This window comes from Erythrolamprus reginae, chromosome 1 (assembly GCF_031021105.1).
Source record: "Erythrolamprus reginae isolate rEryReg1 chromosome 1, rEryReg1.hap1, whole genome shotgun sequence".
In the NCBI taxonomy this organism is placed as follows: domain Eukaryota; kingdom Metazoa; phylum Chordata; class Lepidosauria; order Squamata; family Dipsadidae; genus Erythrolamprus; species Erythrolamprus reginae.
In genome coordinates, this window is record NC_091950.1 from 28,176,901 (window position 1) to 28,194,474 (window position 17,574).

Sequence of the window (17,574 nt, forward strand, 5' to 3'; positions counted from 1 at the left end):
GGAGAAGAAGTTTGATTTAGATATTGATAAAATATTTTATTAAAAATTGATTTTTAAAACAGTCGTGACTCCTTTTGGTTTTTTCCTGAAGTAAAAAAAAATTGTGAGTAGGGGTCTGAGGGAGATGTAGGAACAAGAAAGCATGAGATTAATTGAAGACTCAATCAGCCACCAACTTAATTTTGGAAGTTTTCTTTGAATCCATTTATTAGAGACATATATTGGACTTTCCCAAATCCATACAGTTAAGCCACAAAATAAAGGGAAGAACTATCTACTACGCAAGAATTCAGAATTAACGAGGAACATAATTAGGCTTCTTGGAAGTTGGAATGTGTTGTGGTTGGCTCTGGCCCAGCTCCTGCCCCAAGGACTGTGGATGTGGGGGGAGACATACACATGCTGCAGGCCTGTTTTGCCCCCGGTGGAATCTGCTGATGAGGCTCCTCTGACCAAGAAGACATGAGTGACAGGGAGGAGGAGAGTGTGGCAGACAGCTCAGAAGGAGATCAATTCTCTAGCTCCTCCTTGGATTCAGAACAAGAGTTAATGATACAGCCACGCATGCGGAGAGCAATGCATAGGCAACAACAACTGAGAGATTATTATGAAAGAAAATGAGGCACCTGTGGTTTGAGTGGGGCTGTGGTAATTAGTGAGGCTGCTATAAATAGTAGCCTGTGGGTTTGGCCATTGTGGAGGATTATCTGATCGTGTTTCATGACTGCTTTACGGACTTTGACCTTTTGTGTGCTGATTTTTCCCCGTTTTGAAACTAAACCAAGGGAAAGTGTGTTTCACTTTGTGAAAAAAGAAGGACTGTGAATTGCCTCATAGCTGCAAGCTAAGTATCACAGAACTGATAAGGGACTTGTACAAATTACCAGTTTGTTTGGAAACAAGTGCTCTTTCCTATACCAAAAGAGGGCTTGGTTTAAGTGAATTTTCATTATAAAGAACATTGTTTTGAATTTTCAAACGTGTGTGTGTCTGAAATTGTATCTGTGCATTTTTGGGAGGAGTCTATCAGAGAGGCTCGACAGAACAGAATGGAGCTGAGATTGGAAGATTTTATCCAGCTATATTGTCTTAAGAACTCCAAGAACAAATTGACCGTTAGTTGCTTCTTCAAAAAAAAAAAAAAATATTGGTAAGAAAGACTACGAAAAGACCCAGCCATCCTGCTTTCTGCTTTCCTTTCTTCCAAAGATCGGTGAAGGACAGTTCTCTCCTTCACCCAAGACACTGAGAGTGATGGAAGGTCTTTGAGGGCAGCGTTTCTTTTGAGGTTTTCATGGACACGGCAGAATCCTTCCGGCGACCAAAGAGTCTCCTCTTCACATTTAACCTGAATTCTTCCGAGACATAATAGTAAATAAAGGGGTCGACGCAGCTGTTGCAAGTGCTCAGGGCAAGCTTGCCATGTAGGCCACGTAGAACGTCCCCTCCCTCCGGAGGCAGGAGCGGGGAGTAGTCGAGGAGTAACAGGATGTGGCTCGGGCTATAAAAGGCCACGACGGAGATAAGCATGAGGGCCGTCCGCTTGGCAGCCAAGGCATACTTTTCGCCGCTGCCCAGCAAGACCCAGAGTGTAACCCCGCAGCTGAACGCCATGATGAGGAGAGGGGTCAGGGAAGCCACAGGCGACGAGGACGATGAAGTAATAGTAGTGCTTCTGTTCGAGTTCCCATGGCACGACATCGTGACATAGAGTCTGCTTCGTCCTATAGAGAGGGAAGGACTGGCGGAAGAGAGTCAGGGGCAGGGCGAAGAGATGGCCACCACCCAAACCACAACGCAGGTGCCCATGGCAAAGGCGGAGGTGCGGAACGAACGGGCAAAGAACGGGTGGGCTACAGCAAGGTAGCGGTCCATGCTGATGCAGGTGAGCAAAATGATGGAGCAGTACATGTTGCCGTAGAAGGCCATGGTGGTAAAGCGGCACATGGCCTCCCCAAAGGGCCAGTGGTTGCCCAGGAAGTAGTAGGAGATCTTCAGAGGAAGCAGCAGGCATAGCAAGAGATCCGCCGTTGCTAAATTGATCAGGAAAACAGTGGAGGGCAGCCTCTCCACCCGCGTGGTCAGCACCCAGAGGGCCAGTGCGTTGGCAGGGAGTCCAATGAGGAAGATGAGCGTGTAGAAAGATGGGAGGACTACGACGGTGAGCGTGCCATCGAGTGAACCACGGGACTTTTCGAGATGCGCAGGAAAGTAGTGTTGTTCTCTGTAACGGGCTCTCCTGGGATGCCGCGCGGGCACAGGCCACTCTGTTGCGTTGGTTGATTCTCATCGGTTCCATTGGAACTGTAATCTAACAATAGAAGGGAATCCAGTCAGTGATTCTAATTACATTTATTTATTTATTTTTGTTTGTTTGTTTGTTTGTTTGTTTGTTTGTTTGCATGCCCACCCCTCTCTGAAGACTCGGGTCGGCTAATAACAATAAAGAAAACAATGTAACAAATCCAATATTAAAAAGCAATCTAAAAAACCCCAATTTAAGAGATCAATCATACAAACAAGCATACCATGTATAAATTCTATAAGCCTACAGGGGGAAGGGAAAAAATTTCAATTCCCCCATGCCTGACGACAGAGGTGGGTTTGAAGGAGCTTGCGAAAGGCAAAGGAAGGTGGGGGGGCAACTCTGATATCTGGCGGGAGCTGGTTCCAGAGGGTCAGGGCCGCCACAGAGAAGGCTCTTCTCCTGGGTCCCGCCAAATGACATTGTTTAGTCGACGGGACCCAGAGAAGGGCCAACTCTGTGGGACCTAACCGGTCGCTGGGATTCGTGCGGCAGAAGGCGGTCCCGGAGATATTCTGGTCCGATGCCATGAAGGACTTTATAGGTCATAACTGTTGTGGTTCAGTCTGGGACCCCTCCGGAATGGCTGACCTTCTGTCGGTTTCCCAGCTCAGAGGGAGAGGCTGAGGAACAGGAGGTGCAGACTGACGAGGAAGAGGAATCCCAGGCTGAAGAAGAAGGACAGCCAGAGTCCCACCAGGGGGAGCTCTCCCCAGCAAGCAGCCTGGATTCCTTAGGGGAAAATGCTCAAGACATCATAGATATGCGACAAAGGAGAGCTAATCAGAGACCGGACTCAATTGGCTAAGTATTTCCAGCATTAGAGGTCACAGCTGGGTTTGGGGTGTGGTGCTCTTGGGAAAGGATAAAAGGCGGACCCACCCTTCCTGCTTGTGGAGTTTTATGGCTTACAATCCTGGTTTGTGCCTTGGACTATTGAAACCTTGGGGGGGGGGGGTGCCAGCAAGAAGCTTATGGTATTGACTGGACATCAGGACCCTGCTGTAACGTATTATAGCTTGTCTGTTGTGAAGACAGGTTTTCCTTTGTGCTTATTTTTTCCAGCTATAAAATACTTTTGGCTTTTACCAGAGTGTCTGGCTGTTTTTTCAGTTGGTGTTGAGGTCTGGGAAAACCCAGACAGAACAATAACCAACACTTTGAATTGTGACCGGAAACTGATCGGCAACCAATGCAGACTGCGGAGTGTTGGTGTAACATGGGCATATCTAGGGAAGCCCATGATTGCTCACGCAGCTGCATTCTGCACGATCTGAACACTTTTCAAAGGTAGCCCCATGTAGAGAGCATTACAGTAGTATGAGTCCCCAGGCCACCTCCATCCTCCACTCCCTCTACAGTAGTTAAAAAAAATACAAGTCCCTCGTAAATAAACCTCCCTTCTCCCCCCTCCCTCTTTTTTGAGGGCTGTGTGAGCTTTGAGGGGCTGCCACACAGAGGAGGGGGGTCAGGCTGTTTTCCAAAGCACCAGAAGGCCAGAGAAGGAATAATGGATGGAAACTGACCAATGAGAGATTCAACCTGGAAATAAGGAGGAACTTTCTGACGGTGAGAGCCATCAACCAGTGGAACAGCCTGCCAGCAGAGGTTGTGAGAACTGCAACACCTGAGACTTTCAAGAGGAGATTGGATGGCCATTTGTCTGAAATGGGGTAGGGCAGGGGTAGGCAAAGTTGGCTCTTCTATGATATATGGACTTCAACTCCCAGAATTCCTGAGCTAGCATGATTGGCTCCGGAATTCTGGGAGTTGAAGTCCACAAGTCATAAAAGAGCCTACTTTGCCTACCCCTGGTGTAGGGAGCCCTGCCTGAGCAGGGAGAGTTGAACTAGATGACCTACAAGGTCCCTTCCAACTCTAGTAATTATTTATCTACCTTTGTTTCAGTTTTTGATTCCTGAGACTACCTGGACTGCAGTTTGTTTGGCAAGAGTTTGAGAATTGGTTTGCCCATGCCTGCTTCCTAGGGAGAATGTCAGGGAGTTAGCAGTCTCCTGATTTCTAATCTCGTGCCTTAACCACTACACTTGTGGTTCTTAAGCTTTCTAATTCCGTGAGCCCTTAATACAGTTCCTCATGTTGTGGTGGCCCCAACCATAAGTCTAGCGCCAATTCTCCCATAGAGCTTTAAGCTGATTGGCAGGAAGGTCAGAGGGATACCCCCACTGTAAACGCCTGATTGGTCGGATTGTAAAAATATGTTCCAAGGTGGCAGAATAGAAGCTTTAGTTCCTAACACCATGGGAAATTTGTCTTTTCCCATGGTCTTAGGTGACCCCTATGAAACAGTCGTTTGACCCCCCAGAGGGGTCCTGACCCCCAGGTTGAGAACCACTGCATTACACCAAACTGACTCTTTTTTTATTCATAAAATAGAAACATAGAAGGCTGATGGCAGAAAAAGACCTCATGGTCCATCTAGTCTGCCCTTATACTATTTCCTGTATTTTATCTTACAATGGATATATGTTTATCCCAGGCATGTTTAAATTCAGTTACTGTGGATTTACCAACCACGTCTGCTGGAAGTTTGTTCCAAGGATCTAGTACTCTTTCAGTGAAATAATATTTTCTCATGTTGCTTTTGATCTTTCCCCCAACTAACTTCAGATTGTATCCCCCTGTTCTTGTGTTCACTTTCCTATTAAAAACACTTCCCTCCTGAACCTTATTTAACCCTTTAACATATTTAAATGTTTTGATCATGTCCCCCCTTTTCCTTCTGTCCTCCAGACTATACAGATTGAGTTCATTAAGTCTTTCCTGATACGTTTTATGGTTAAGACCTTCCACCATTCTTGTAGCCCATCTTTGGACCCGTTCAATTTTGTCAATATCTTTTTGTAGGTGAGGTCTCCAGAACTGAACACAGTATTCCAAATGGGGTCTCACCAGCGCTCTATATAAGGGGATCACAATCTCCCTCTTCCTGCTTGTTATGCCTCTAGCTATGCATCCAAGCATCCTACTTGCTTTTCCTACTGCCAAATCAATGGGAAAGATCTTTCAATCACCGTGAGGAACCCTGAGAACAATCTAGATTCTGCTTAACTATTGTATGGAGTACGAAGTGTTCAGATTGCTACTGTCCACTTGTTTATGCTACTAGGATGTTTCTCGTATTATTCAGATGACCTCTGCTTGTTTGGCAGTCCTTCAAACGTTTGACGATTGTTATTCTATTACTTTAATTTGTTTATCTGACCTAAAATATGCAGCTTTAAAAAACATTTTCCCCCCGTAAGGTTTCCTTTCCTTCCTGACTATAGTGCCAATCATAGTCTAGATAGTCTTTTAAATGTGGTGATAATCCAAGTTAATTTTTAAATGATCATGTCACATTGCTGGCTCATATCTTTTTGATAAATTTAAAGGGTCTTAATTCTTTTCATACAAACCTAGGACTTATTTCTTCATCTTATCTGTATTCTTTCTTGCTCTGAAGACTTCCTAATGTTTGTTTTCATCCTACTGATTTTGAGTGCAAATTATCCACCCTTTGTTTTCCTACACAGCATTTGGCTCCCTATCTTAGCTTCATTAAATTTGCAGAAGTAATTTATAATAATGTTGTATGCTATAGAGCTGACAACAGTGCCTTGATACACTCTACACAAGGTCTCCCCCACTGGATCCATTAAAGCAACAGGAAATGGCTCTCCAACTAGCTATATATATTTCATTAGCCAACTGCGTTTTGTATATCAGGGCTAAGAAAGAAAGTCACGCCAGCAAAATAAGCTTGCAAATAACTGAAGCAAGAATTTTCTTCTTCTAAACTTTCCTTTAAATTCTGGAGGGCTCTGGACTGCAATCATTCTGACAATTTTTTTTCCCTAAGGGATGCTTTTTCCTTTTTCTCCAGCCTCCAAAAGAAGTAGGACAAATAGCTCATGATACGATGACAACAACACAGCATGTAAAATAATGGCATGCTTTCACATTTTAGAGAGTCACAGTATCCGAGCATGCCGAATTTTTCAGGGTGATACTTTAAAAAAAAGTGTCGAGATCCAGGAAGACTTTTGTGGCTGCAAATCTAGAACTGTCTACCCCACTGTCAAAGGGGCAGGAAATCTCTGCCACATTTGATATTTCTGAGCTGCAGGTAGCTGCACGCCTGCAAGATCTACAAGACTGTAGGCCAGTGGTCCCCAAACTATAGCCCACGGGCCACATGCGGCCCATTGAGGCCATTTATCTGGCCCGTGGGTCTTTTCCAAGGCCGCACTGGAAAAGCAGTGAGAACGTCCCACTCAATCTCATCTCACCAGAGGTAAAGTAAGGCTTGCTGAAAGCCAAGTTGGGCACAACACACACACATACACGCACACACCCGCCTCCTCCTCCTCTGAGTTGCTAGCTCCCGTTTTCTGAATGGGGATTGAACGGGAGTCCGGTGTCGGAGGGTGGAGGCTTGTTGGGCGAGTCCTCCGTGGGGAGAGAAGAGGGAGGGTGAAAGAGGGAAAAGAGAGAGAGAGAAGTGGAGAGAAAGAAAGAAAAGGGAAAGAGAATGGAAAAAGCGAGGGAAAGAAGTGGAGAGGAAGGAGGGAGGGAGGGAAGAAAGGAAGGGGGAGAAAGAGGGAGAAAGGGAGGGAGGGAGGAAGAGAGATAGCAAGAGAGTGAATGAGAAAGAGACAGCAAGAGAGAGAGAGAAAGAGAGCAAGAGAGAGAGAAAGAAAGCAAGAGAGAGAGAGAAAGAGAGTGAGAGAGCGACAAAGAAATAAGGTATGTGCAGTGTGCATAGGAATCTGGTCATAGTTTTTTCATAGTCCGGCCCTCCAACAGTCGGAGGGACAGTGAACTGGCCCCCTGTGTAAAAAGTTTGGGGACCCCTGCTGTAGGCTCTCCTCCTAGGCTATTAATCAAGGTTTTCTGAACTTTAAAGAGCCAGGGTGGCGCAGCAGGTAGAGTGCAGGCCAATGAAGCTGACTAGATCTGTAGGTCAGCGGTTCAAATCTCATCACCGGCTCAAGGTTGACTCATCCTTCCAAGGTGGGATAAAATGAGGACCTGGATTGTGGGGGAAATATGCTGGCTCTGTTAAAAAGTGCTATTGCTAACATGTTGTAAGACACCCTGAGTCTAAGGAGAAGGGCGGCATAAAAATTGAATGAATGAATGTATGAATGTATGAATGAATGAATATGCTTTGAGAGGGAAAAACTTTTGTTCTTAGTATTTCATGGAACCCTATAGAGATTGCACACCAGCAAAATGCAATGGACCTAGTATACTTGGACTTCAGTAAAGCATTTGATAAAGTGAACCACAAATTGGAAAAAAAAGTGGGATAGACTACAACACAACCGGATGGATTAACAGTTGGCTGACCAACCGCACCCAAAGGGTAGTCCTCAATGGATCAAAATCCACATGGAAAGTAGTAAGCAGTGAGGTACCACAAGGTTCAGTCCTAGGCCCGGTACTCTCAATATATTCATTAATAACCCAGATGAGGGAATAGAAGGGGAACTAATCAAATTTACAGATGACACCAAGCTGGCAAGGGTAGCCAATACCCCAGAGGATAGGCTCAAAATACGGAAAGATCTGGATAGACCTAGTACTGTCGGTTCAAACTAACAAAATGAAGTTCAATGTAGAGAAAAGCAAACTCCTACACCTTGATAAGAAAAACCTAAGACACACAGACGGGGGGGAAACCACACTCAACAATAACTACTGTGAGAGAGATCTTGTCGGTGGATAGCCAACTAAATATGAGCCAGCAATGTGCAGCAGCAGCTTAAAACGCCAACACAATTTTAAGCTGCATCAACAGAGGGATACACTCCAAGACTAGGGATATACAAATAGCACTCTATAATGCCCTAGTTCAGGGGTAGGCAAAGTTGGCTCTTCTATGACTTGTGGACTTCAACTCCCAGAATTCCTGAGCCAATCAGGTTAGCTCAGGGACTCTGGGAGTTGAAGTCTATACATCATAGAAGAGCCAACTTTGCCTACTCCTGTTCTAGTTAGACCACGCCTAGAGTACTGCATTCAATTTTGGTCACCACACTATAAAAACGACATTGAAACTCTAGAGAAAGTATAGAAGAGAGCAACCAGAATGATAAAGGGACTGGAAACTAAGACATACGAGGAAAGATTGCAGGAACTGGGCATGGGTAGTTAGTGAAAAGGTGGTCCATGGGGGACATGATAGCAGTCTTTAGATACTTTGGGGACTGTCACAAAGAGGAGGAGGTCACCCTATTTTCTAGGGCACCAGAGGGTCAGAGTAGGAGCAACGGATGGAAGCTGACCAAGGAGAGATTCAATCTGGAAATAAGGAACAACTTCCTGACGGTGAGAGCATTCAAACAGTGGAACGGCCTCCCAGCAGAGGTTGTGAATGCCCCATCACTTGACACTTTCAAAAAGAGATTGAACTGCCATCTGTCTGGGGTGGTGTAGGGTCTCCTGCTTGAGCAGGGGGTTGGACTAGATGACCTGCAAGGTCCCTTCCAACTCTAATAATGAATCAATAAATAAATTTTAGGATTCTGGACTTCAAAAAGTCCTCCTATAAACAATGCAATTCCTTAAGGAGGGGGTGGGGGGAAAGCCCAGCCATCTACTTTTCACTTGAAGCATCCTAAAGATACCTGTGGCACAACTGGACGTTATCTTTAACAGAACTCTGGAAGGGTCCTTAATAAACAATTAAAATCCTGAAGCAGTCAAATCTTCACAACCGTCAGCCCAAACGCTTTGTTCCTCAAACCGGTTGGTCCTTTCAGGCTCTTGCAAGCTAAAAGGTGGGGTTTTTTTATTTATTTATTTATTTATTTGTGAAACATGTCTAGGACAGTAGTAGTTTGTATAAATACAAATAAAAAAGTAACGATAAAAGAGGACAGTAGCACAGGGACGGTAGGCACAGTGTTGCGCTTACGCACACCCCTACAGACCTCAATTGTGTCAACCCCTAACCCCCAACACTTCTCCCTTAGACTCTCCACGATTGACCTCTCCAGGTTCCTAAGAGGCCAGTAAGGGACGTACATAAGTGCACTGGTGTGCCTTTCGTCCCCTGTCCAATTGTCTTTCCTTTCTTTCACCTATCATATATATTCTCTTCCTTTCATATATCCTCTCCTCTAAGTTCACTTTCACCCTCTTTTATATTATCACATGTCTATTTTTCTTCCTATGTATTTGTGTATTGGACAAAGGAATGAATAAATAAATAAAATAAATAAATAAACAGAAATGGGGAGAGGTCGACTGTAGACAGTCTAAGGTTAAAAGTTTTTGGCTTGGGGAGATTTGCCTTCTTACCATCATAATCAGCAAGTCCTGCAGCCGACAGCTTCCAGCAGCATACGAGCAGCAGTGGCAATAAGGGTCCCCTCGCCCCAGGGTCGCCCAGTGACATCCTGTGTGTAGTCAGCAAAAGTGGTTTGCTGTGCTGCGGGGAGTCAGGCAACATCCCATTTCCTGCCGTGACAGGCTCTTAACTTCAGAGAACATCTTATTCCTCCCGCCCGCCTCTTCTGGGAGTGGTTGGAGGGGGAGCTTTTATTTTTATTTCACAGCAAAGCATGTCAGGGAGGAAGTGCCTGTCTCAATGACATAATCCTGTCCCTGAAAAGAAGTTAAAAGAGAGGACAGATGTCCCAAAACCAGGATGGGCCTGGTATGCTTCAAGAGACTGGCCCATAACAAGGTATAACAAGCAGGAAGAGGGAGCTTGTGATCCCCTTATATACAGTGCTGGTGAGACCACATTTGGAAGACTGTGTTCAGTTCTGGAGACCTCACCTACAAAAAGATATTGACAAAATTGAACGGGTCCAAAGACGGGCTACAAGAATGGTGGAAGGTCTTAAGCATAAAACGTATCAGGAAAGACTTAATGAACTCAATCTGTATAGTCTGGAGGACAGAAGGAAAAGGGGGGACAGGATCGAAACATTTAAATATGTTAAAGGGTTAAATAAGGTTCAGGAGGGAAGTGTTTTTAATAGGAAAGTGAACACAAGAACAAGGGGACACAATCTGAAGTTAGTTGGGGGAAAGATAAAAGGCAACATGAGAAAATATTATTTTACTGAAAGAGTAGTAGATCCTTGGAACAAACTTCCAGCAGACGTGGTTGGTAAATCCACAGTAACTGAATTTAAACATGCCTGGGATAAACATATATCCATTGTAAGATAAAATACAGGAAATAGTCTAAGGGCAGACTAGATGGACCATGAGGTCTTTTTCTGCCGTCAGTCTTCTATGTTTCTGTGTTTCTATAACAAAAGGCGGCCCAAAGCATCTAACTCATTTATTTTATTTTATTTTTATTTTTTACTTTTTAATTTTTTATTTATTCATTTGTCCAATACACAATACATATGGAAGAGAATAGACATGAAGTGATATCTATAAAGATAATATGTAAAAATAGAGGAGAAGATATATGAAAGGAAGAAAATATATATGATATATGAGATAAAGGAAAGACAATTGGACAGGGGATGAAAGGCACACTAGTGCACTTATGTACGCCCCTTACTGGCCTCTTAGAAACCTGGAGAGGTCAATCGTGGATAGTCTAAGGGAGAAATGTTGGGGGTTAGGGGTTGACACTATTGAGTCCGGTAATGAGTTCCACGCTTCGACAACTCGATTGTTAAAGTCATATTTTTTAGTCAAGTTTGGAGCGTTTGCGTGCTCTTGTGTTGTTGCGGTTGAAGCTGAAGTAGTCATTGACCGGTAGAACGTTGCAGCATATGATTTTGTGGGCAATACTTAAATCGTGTTTTAGGCGCCGTAGTTCTAAGCTTTCTAGACCCAGGATTGTTAGTCTATTTTCATAGGGTATTCAGTTTCGAGTGGAGGAGTGAAGGGCTCTTCTGGTGAAATATCTTTGGACATTTTCAAGGGTGTTGATATCCGAGATGCGGTATGGGTTCCAGACAGATGAGCTGTATTCAAGGATGGGTCTGGCAAAAGTTTTGTAGGCTCTTGTGAGTAGTGTGAGATTGCCGGAGCAGAAGCTACGTAGGATTAGGTTTTTTAGGCACAAAAAAGTAAAAAGTGACCCTCTGACCTGGCTAGCAGTCCAGGAAAGGCATTTCCCCCCCAGAGATTATTCTCTGTCAACTGTAGGTACCTTCACTCTGCCACCTTTCTCATCCACGCTTCAGGTCTGTGGAACATGTAGCCCTCGAAACTAGACTGCAGAAAACACGACTTCAGCAACAGAGCAGTCAATGTCTAGAATGCACTACCTGACTCTGTGGTTTCTTCCCCAAACCCCAAAAACTTTAACCTTAGACTGTCTACAGTTGACCTCACCCAGGGGTGGGCTACTGGCCGGATGGGGGGGAACGCAGTGGGGTAGCGAAAATGGAGCTCCACCCCAGAGCACCCAATTTGCACTGAAAGATGTTGAAAGAAAATGGAGGGCATCCTGCATAAGCCCCGCCCACAGTGCAGTAGTAAAAAGTTTGGTAGCCCTTCACTGACCTCACCCCATTCCTAAAGTTCTGTAAGGGGTGGGCATAAGCGCACCAGCACGCCTACCATCCCTGTCCTCCTGTCCTCATTTATCTGTATTTACTATGTTTATGTTTATACCCAGTGAAGGGCTGCAAAAAAAGTTACTACCACACTGTGGGTGTGGCTTATTTCGTGGGTGAGGCTTGCAATCATGTGACCGGGGCTGACTTAAAGGTCATGTGACTGGCTTAAAGGTGGCCAACTTGACGTCACTCACGTCAAAGTTTTGGGTTAGGGTGCCCGGCCTCACAAAGAGATACAATTACCCTATTTACTATTACTGAACATCCAAAATATACTATTTAATTCTATGTATATATGCCATATGTCTACATACATATTACACACAGGCACACAGAAATATACATTATCTACTATATAAACTGTATGTGTATGTACAAACACATACATGCACACACAGCTCTTCTAAAACTATACACATTCAACCTCATTTACTGCAATAGGAAAAACATACCCAGAGCCCAGAAGGGGGAAAAAGAAAAAAAAATTCTACCAGTTCTGTGTACCTGACCATACCTGTAGGAACCCATCACTGTTTGTTTATTTATTTATTTATTTATTTATTTATTTATTTATTTATTTATTGTTAGAGTTGAAAGGGACCATGAAGGCCATCGAGTTCAACCCCTGCCCAAGCAGGAACCCTATAGTACACCAGTCAAGTGACAGTTCAATCTTCTCTTAAAAATGTCCAGAGTGTTGGAGTTCACAATGTCCGCTGGTATTTATTTATTCATTCATTTATTAGATTTGTATGCCGCCCCTCTCCGTAGACTCGGGGCGGCTCACAACATATAATAAAACAATTCACAACAAATCTAATAAATTTAAAAAATTAAAAAACCCCATTATTAAACCAGACATACACACAGACATACCATACATAAATTGTATAGGCCCGGGGGAGGGGGGGAATGCCTTAATTCCCCCATGCCTGATGGCAGAGGTGAGTTTTAAGGAGTTTACGGAAGGCAAGGAGGGTGGGAGCAGTTCTAACCTCCAGGGGGAGCTGGTTCCAGAGAGTCGGGGCCGCCACAGAGAAGGCTCTTCCCCTGGGACCTGCCAGACAACATTGTTTAGTCGACGGGACACGGAGAAGGCCAACTCTGTGGGACCTAATCGGTCGCTGGGATTCATGCGGTGGAAGGCGGTCCTGCAAATATTCTGGTCCGATGCCATGAAGGTTGTTCCATTGGTTGATCGCTCTGACCGTCAGGAAGTTCCTCCTTATCTCCATGTTGAATCTCTCCTTGGTCAGCTTCCAGCCATTGTTCCTCGTCCGGCCCTCTGGTGCCCTGAAGAATAAAGTGATCCCCTCCTCTCTGTGACCTCCCCTCGTATACTTGTAGACTGCTATCATGTCCGCTCTGGCCCTCCTTTTCTCCAGGCTATCCATGCCCAGTTCCCTCAGTCTCTCTTCGTAAGCCTTGGTTTCCAATCCCTTAATCATCTTGGTTGCTCTTTTTTGCAGCTTCTCCAGAGTTTCAATGTCTCTTTTGAAGTGTGGTGACCAGAACTGAATACAGTACTCCAGGTGTGGTCGGACCAGGGCGTAGTAGAGTGGTATTAAGACTTCCCTGGTCTTGGAGTGTATTCCCCTGTTGATGCAGCTTAGGATTGTGTTGGCTTTTTTAGCTGTTTATAATAATACCTGTTTTCTTGTATATGTTTTGACTAAATAATAAACAAACAAACAAACACATCTCAAAATAAATACAGAAGACCAGCTACGACTTTTCCAAACTAAAATTTGGAGTTTTCCAAACCAAAAAGGAGTCTTTGCTGAAAAGGGAGTGGGCTTCTTAATCTTTGAAATGAGGCTTCCCACCAACCTGACCTTTTGCCTCCCCCAACCTCCCCACTGTTTACTCAAGGTCACTTAAGATGTCTTCGGCCTATGCAAACATTCTGAGGGCCACTGCAATATCTGCTGCTTCTCCTGATAAGAGTCGGGAAATGATGTCATGGTGAGGCAGGAGGAGGAAGAGGGCCACATAGGATGTCCCTGGGCAGATAGGGCCAGCCTCAGCTCCATCCATCCACAAATAGCACAGCTGCAAGAGAAGTATGATGTGAGCGTGGGACTTCCTGCTTGTGGAGTTAGAACATAGAATAACAAGAGGTGGAAGGGACCTTGGAGGTCAACTCCCCCTTAAAGCAGGAGATCCCATAGCATTTCAGACAAATGTCTGTCCAGTGTCTTCTTGAAAACCTCCAGTGTTGGAGCCCACATGACTTCTGGAGGCAAAGCATTTTGTTGATTAATTGTTCTGTCAGGAAATTTCTCATTAGTTGTAAGCTGGGTCTCCCTTTAATGATCTTCCACCCATTAGTCTACGGAGAGGGGCGGCATACAAATAAAATAAATAAATAAATAAAATAAATAAAATAAATAAAATAAATAAAATAAATAAAATAAATAAAATAAATAAAATAAATAAAATAAATAAAATAATAAATAAAATAAATAAAATAAATAAAATAAATAAAATAAATAAAATAAATAAAATAAATAAAATAAATAAAATAAATAAAATAAATAAAATAAATAAAATAAAATAAAATAAAATAAAATAAATAAATAAATAAAATAAAATAAAATAAAATAAAATAAAATAAAATAAAACAAAATAAAATAAAATAAAATAAAATAAAAATCTTGTCCCGCTCTCAGGGCTTCACAAAGAGGGAGTCAAGTTATTCTTCAAAGCACCTGCCCTCATGTCCTTTGGAGAATAAGCTGACTCCCTCTTTGTGGCAGTCCCTAAAGTAAGGGTGTCAAACTCGACACGTCACATTGATGTCACATGACTCATCACACCATTTGTTGCCTTTGCAGAGCTGGGGCGGGCACGCATGCATGTGACTCACCCGGCCCGTTGGCTGCCAGTTTGCTGCCCTAAAACACTGGAAGACTTCTAACACACCATCCCTAGTTCTTCTCTTCATTAGACTAGACCAGGGATAGGCAAAGTTGGCTCTTCTATGACATCTGGACTTCAACTCCCAGAATTCCTCAGCTAGATAATGTTCTGTCGGGCTCTCTGGTAGAATCCTCCACAACAGATAATAGGCTCAGGAATTCTGGGAGTTGAAGTCCACAAGTCATAGAAAAGCCAATTTTGCCTACCCCTGGACTAGACATACCCTCAATCATTCATCATGATTTAGCCTCCAGACTCCTTATCATTGTTTGTTTATTTATTTATTTATTTATTTATTTATTTATTTATTTATAATTAGAGTTGAAAGGGACCTTGCAGGTCATCAGGTCCAACCCCCTGCTCAAGCAGGAAACCCTACACCACCCCAGCCAGAGGGCAGTCCAATTTTCTTTTGAATGTGTCAAATGATGGGGCGTTCACAACCTCCACTGGCAGGCTGTTCCACTGGTTGATTGTTCTCATCATCAGAAGGTTCTTCCTTATTTCCAGGTTGAATCTCTCCTTGGTCAGTTTCCATCCATTGCCCCTGATCTGGCCCTCTAGTGCCCTGGGAAGTAGTGTGACCCCCTCCTCTCTGTGACAGCCCCTCAAATATCTGTATACTATCATACCCCCTCTGGGCCTCCTTTTCACTAGACTATCCATGCCTAGTTTCAGCAACCTCTCTTCCTTTGTCTTGGTTTCCAGTCCATTTATCATTTTAGTTGCTCTTTTCTGTACTTTCTCTAGAGCAGGGGTCCCCAAACTTGGCAACTTTAAGATGTGTGGCCGCCCCGAGTCTGCAGAGAGGGGTGGCATACAAACAAACAAATAATAAATGCTAATGCTAAACTGGTCTACATCAACACTTTTCTTATTTTTTCTTCTTGCCAACCATCCTTTTTTCATCACATTTATATCACTGCTTCATTCATCGTCTTTTACTCTTTAAATTTCTTATCTTTACATTTCTGAGTGTTCTGCTGGGTTCTCTGGTAGAAGCCTCCCGAAAATTCAAGGGTACAAATTTCAGACACACACACGTTTGAAAATTCAAAACAATGTTCTTTATCACAAAATTCAAAATAAACTAAGCACTCTTTTTGTATTGCAAAGAGCACTCTTCCCAAAACAACCTGGTAGTCTGTACTGAGCAGTCCTTAAGTACTTAGCTTGCAGCTGTGAAGAAACCTCACAGCCCTTCTTCCACGAAGTGAAACACACACAATAAAACAGGCCTATGACATGTTGAAGTTTCCCCTGCATCCACCTCCACATTCCCTGGGGCAGGAGCTGGGCCAGAGCCAACCACAACACTGAGGAACTCATCAACAGTATCCAGGCCACAACTTTCTCAATCTTCTCTTTAGTCTCTTCACTTTTTTCTTTGTTATTTTTAATGGAATTTAACATTTCTCCTGATATACCCAACTTCAAATGCATTGAGATGGGGAGCAATACACTTGCATACATAACTGTTTTTTCTTCTTTCAATATGCATTCAACATGTATTCCTTACAGCACATTAATCACCAGATTTTGTACATTTGAAACTATCCCCACCCATTTCCTCATCTTTTGCAAACATCCTACCAAGACACACAAACTCACAGACTTAGAATAACTTTATCTTCAGTACATTTTCACATCTACATTTCTTGTTACCTTACACTTTTTAAACCTTTGTTCCTTCAGTTCTTCTGCCTTAACTATTTCAATAAAAGAAAATATATGTAGTTCGGAAGTGGGTTTCATTCATTCATTCATTCATTCATTCATTCATTCATTCATTTATTTATTTATTAGATTTGTATGCCGCCCCTCTCCGAAGACTCGGGGCAGCACTTACCTTCCCTACTGGTTCGCATCACAAAGGAAGTGCGCATCCAAGGACATGGGGTGAGGTATCATCAATATGCCGATGATACCCAGCTTTACATCTCCACCCCATGCCCAGTCAACGAAGCGGTGGAAGTGATGTACCGGTGCCTGGAGGCTGTTGGGGCCTGGATGGGTGTCAACAGACTCAAGCTCAACCCGGATAAGACGGAGTGGCTGTGGGTTCTGCCTCCCAAGGACAACCCCATCTGTCCGTCCATCACCCTGGGGGGGGAATCATTGACCCCCTCAGAGAGGGTCCACAACTTGGGCGTCCTCCTCGATCCGCAGCTCACATTAGAAAACCATCTCTCAGCTGTGGCGAGGGGGGCGTTTGCCCAGGTTCGCCTGGCGCACCAGTTGCGGCCCTATCTGGACTGGGACTCATTGCTCACAGTCACTCATGCCCTCATCACCTCGAGGCTTGACTACTGTAACGCTCTCTATATGGGGCTACCTTTGAAAAGTGTTCGGAAACTTCAGATCGTGCAGAATTCAGCTGCGAGAGCAGTCATGGGCTTACCCAGGTATGCCCATGTTTCACCATCACTCCGCAGTCTGCATTGGCTGCCGATCAGTTTCCGGTCACAATTCAAAGTGTTGGTTATGACCTTTAAAGCCCTTCATGGCATCGGACCAGAATATCTCCAAGACCGCCTTCTGCCGCACGAATCCCAGCGACCGATTAGGTCCCACAGAGTGGGCCTCCTCCGTGTCCCGTCAACTAAACAATGTCGGTTGGCGGGCCCCAGGGGAAGAGCCTTCTCTGTGGCGGCACCGGCTCTCTGGAACCAACTCCCCCCGGAGATCAGAACTGCCCCTACTCTTCCTGCCTTCCGTAAACTCCTCAAAACCCACCTTTGCCATCAGGCATGGGGAAATTAAACATCTCCCCCTGGGCACATTTAATTTATACAT

At 44.1% G+C, this 17,574-nt stretch overlaps 1 protein-coding gene across 1 annotated transcript; it reads right to left on the reverse strand.

Moving 5' to 3' along the window:
* Positions 1–1,169: 1,169 nt before the first annotated feature.
* F2RL3 (F2R like thrombin or trypsin receptor 3) lies at positions 1,170–9,746 on the reverse strand. Its single transcript, XM_070732869.1, is given in 7 exon segments — positions 1,170–1,418; positions 1,421–1,466; positions 1,468–1,632; positions 1,634–1,776; positions 1,779–2,198; positions 2,201–2,311; positions 9,617–9,746. Coding segments are annotated over 7 exon segments (1,167 nt in total). The 5' UTR covers positions 9,714–9,746; the 3' UTR covers positions 1,170–1,233.
* Positions 9,747–17,574: the final 7,828 nt, after the last annotated feature.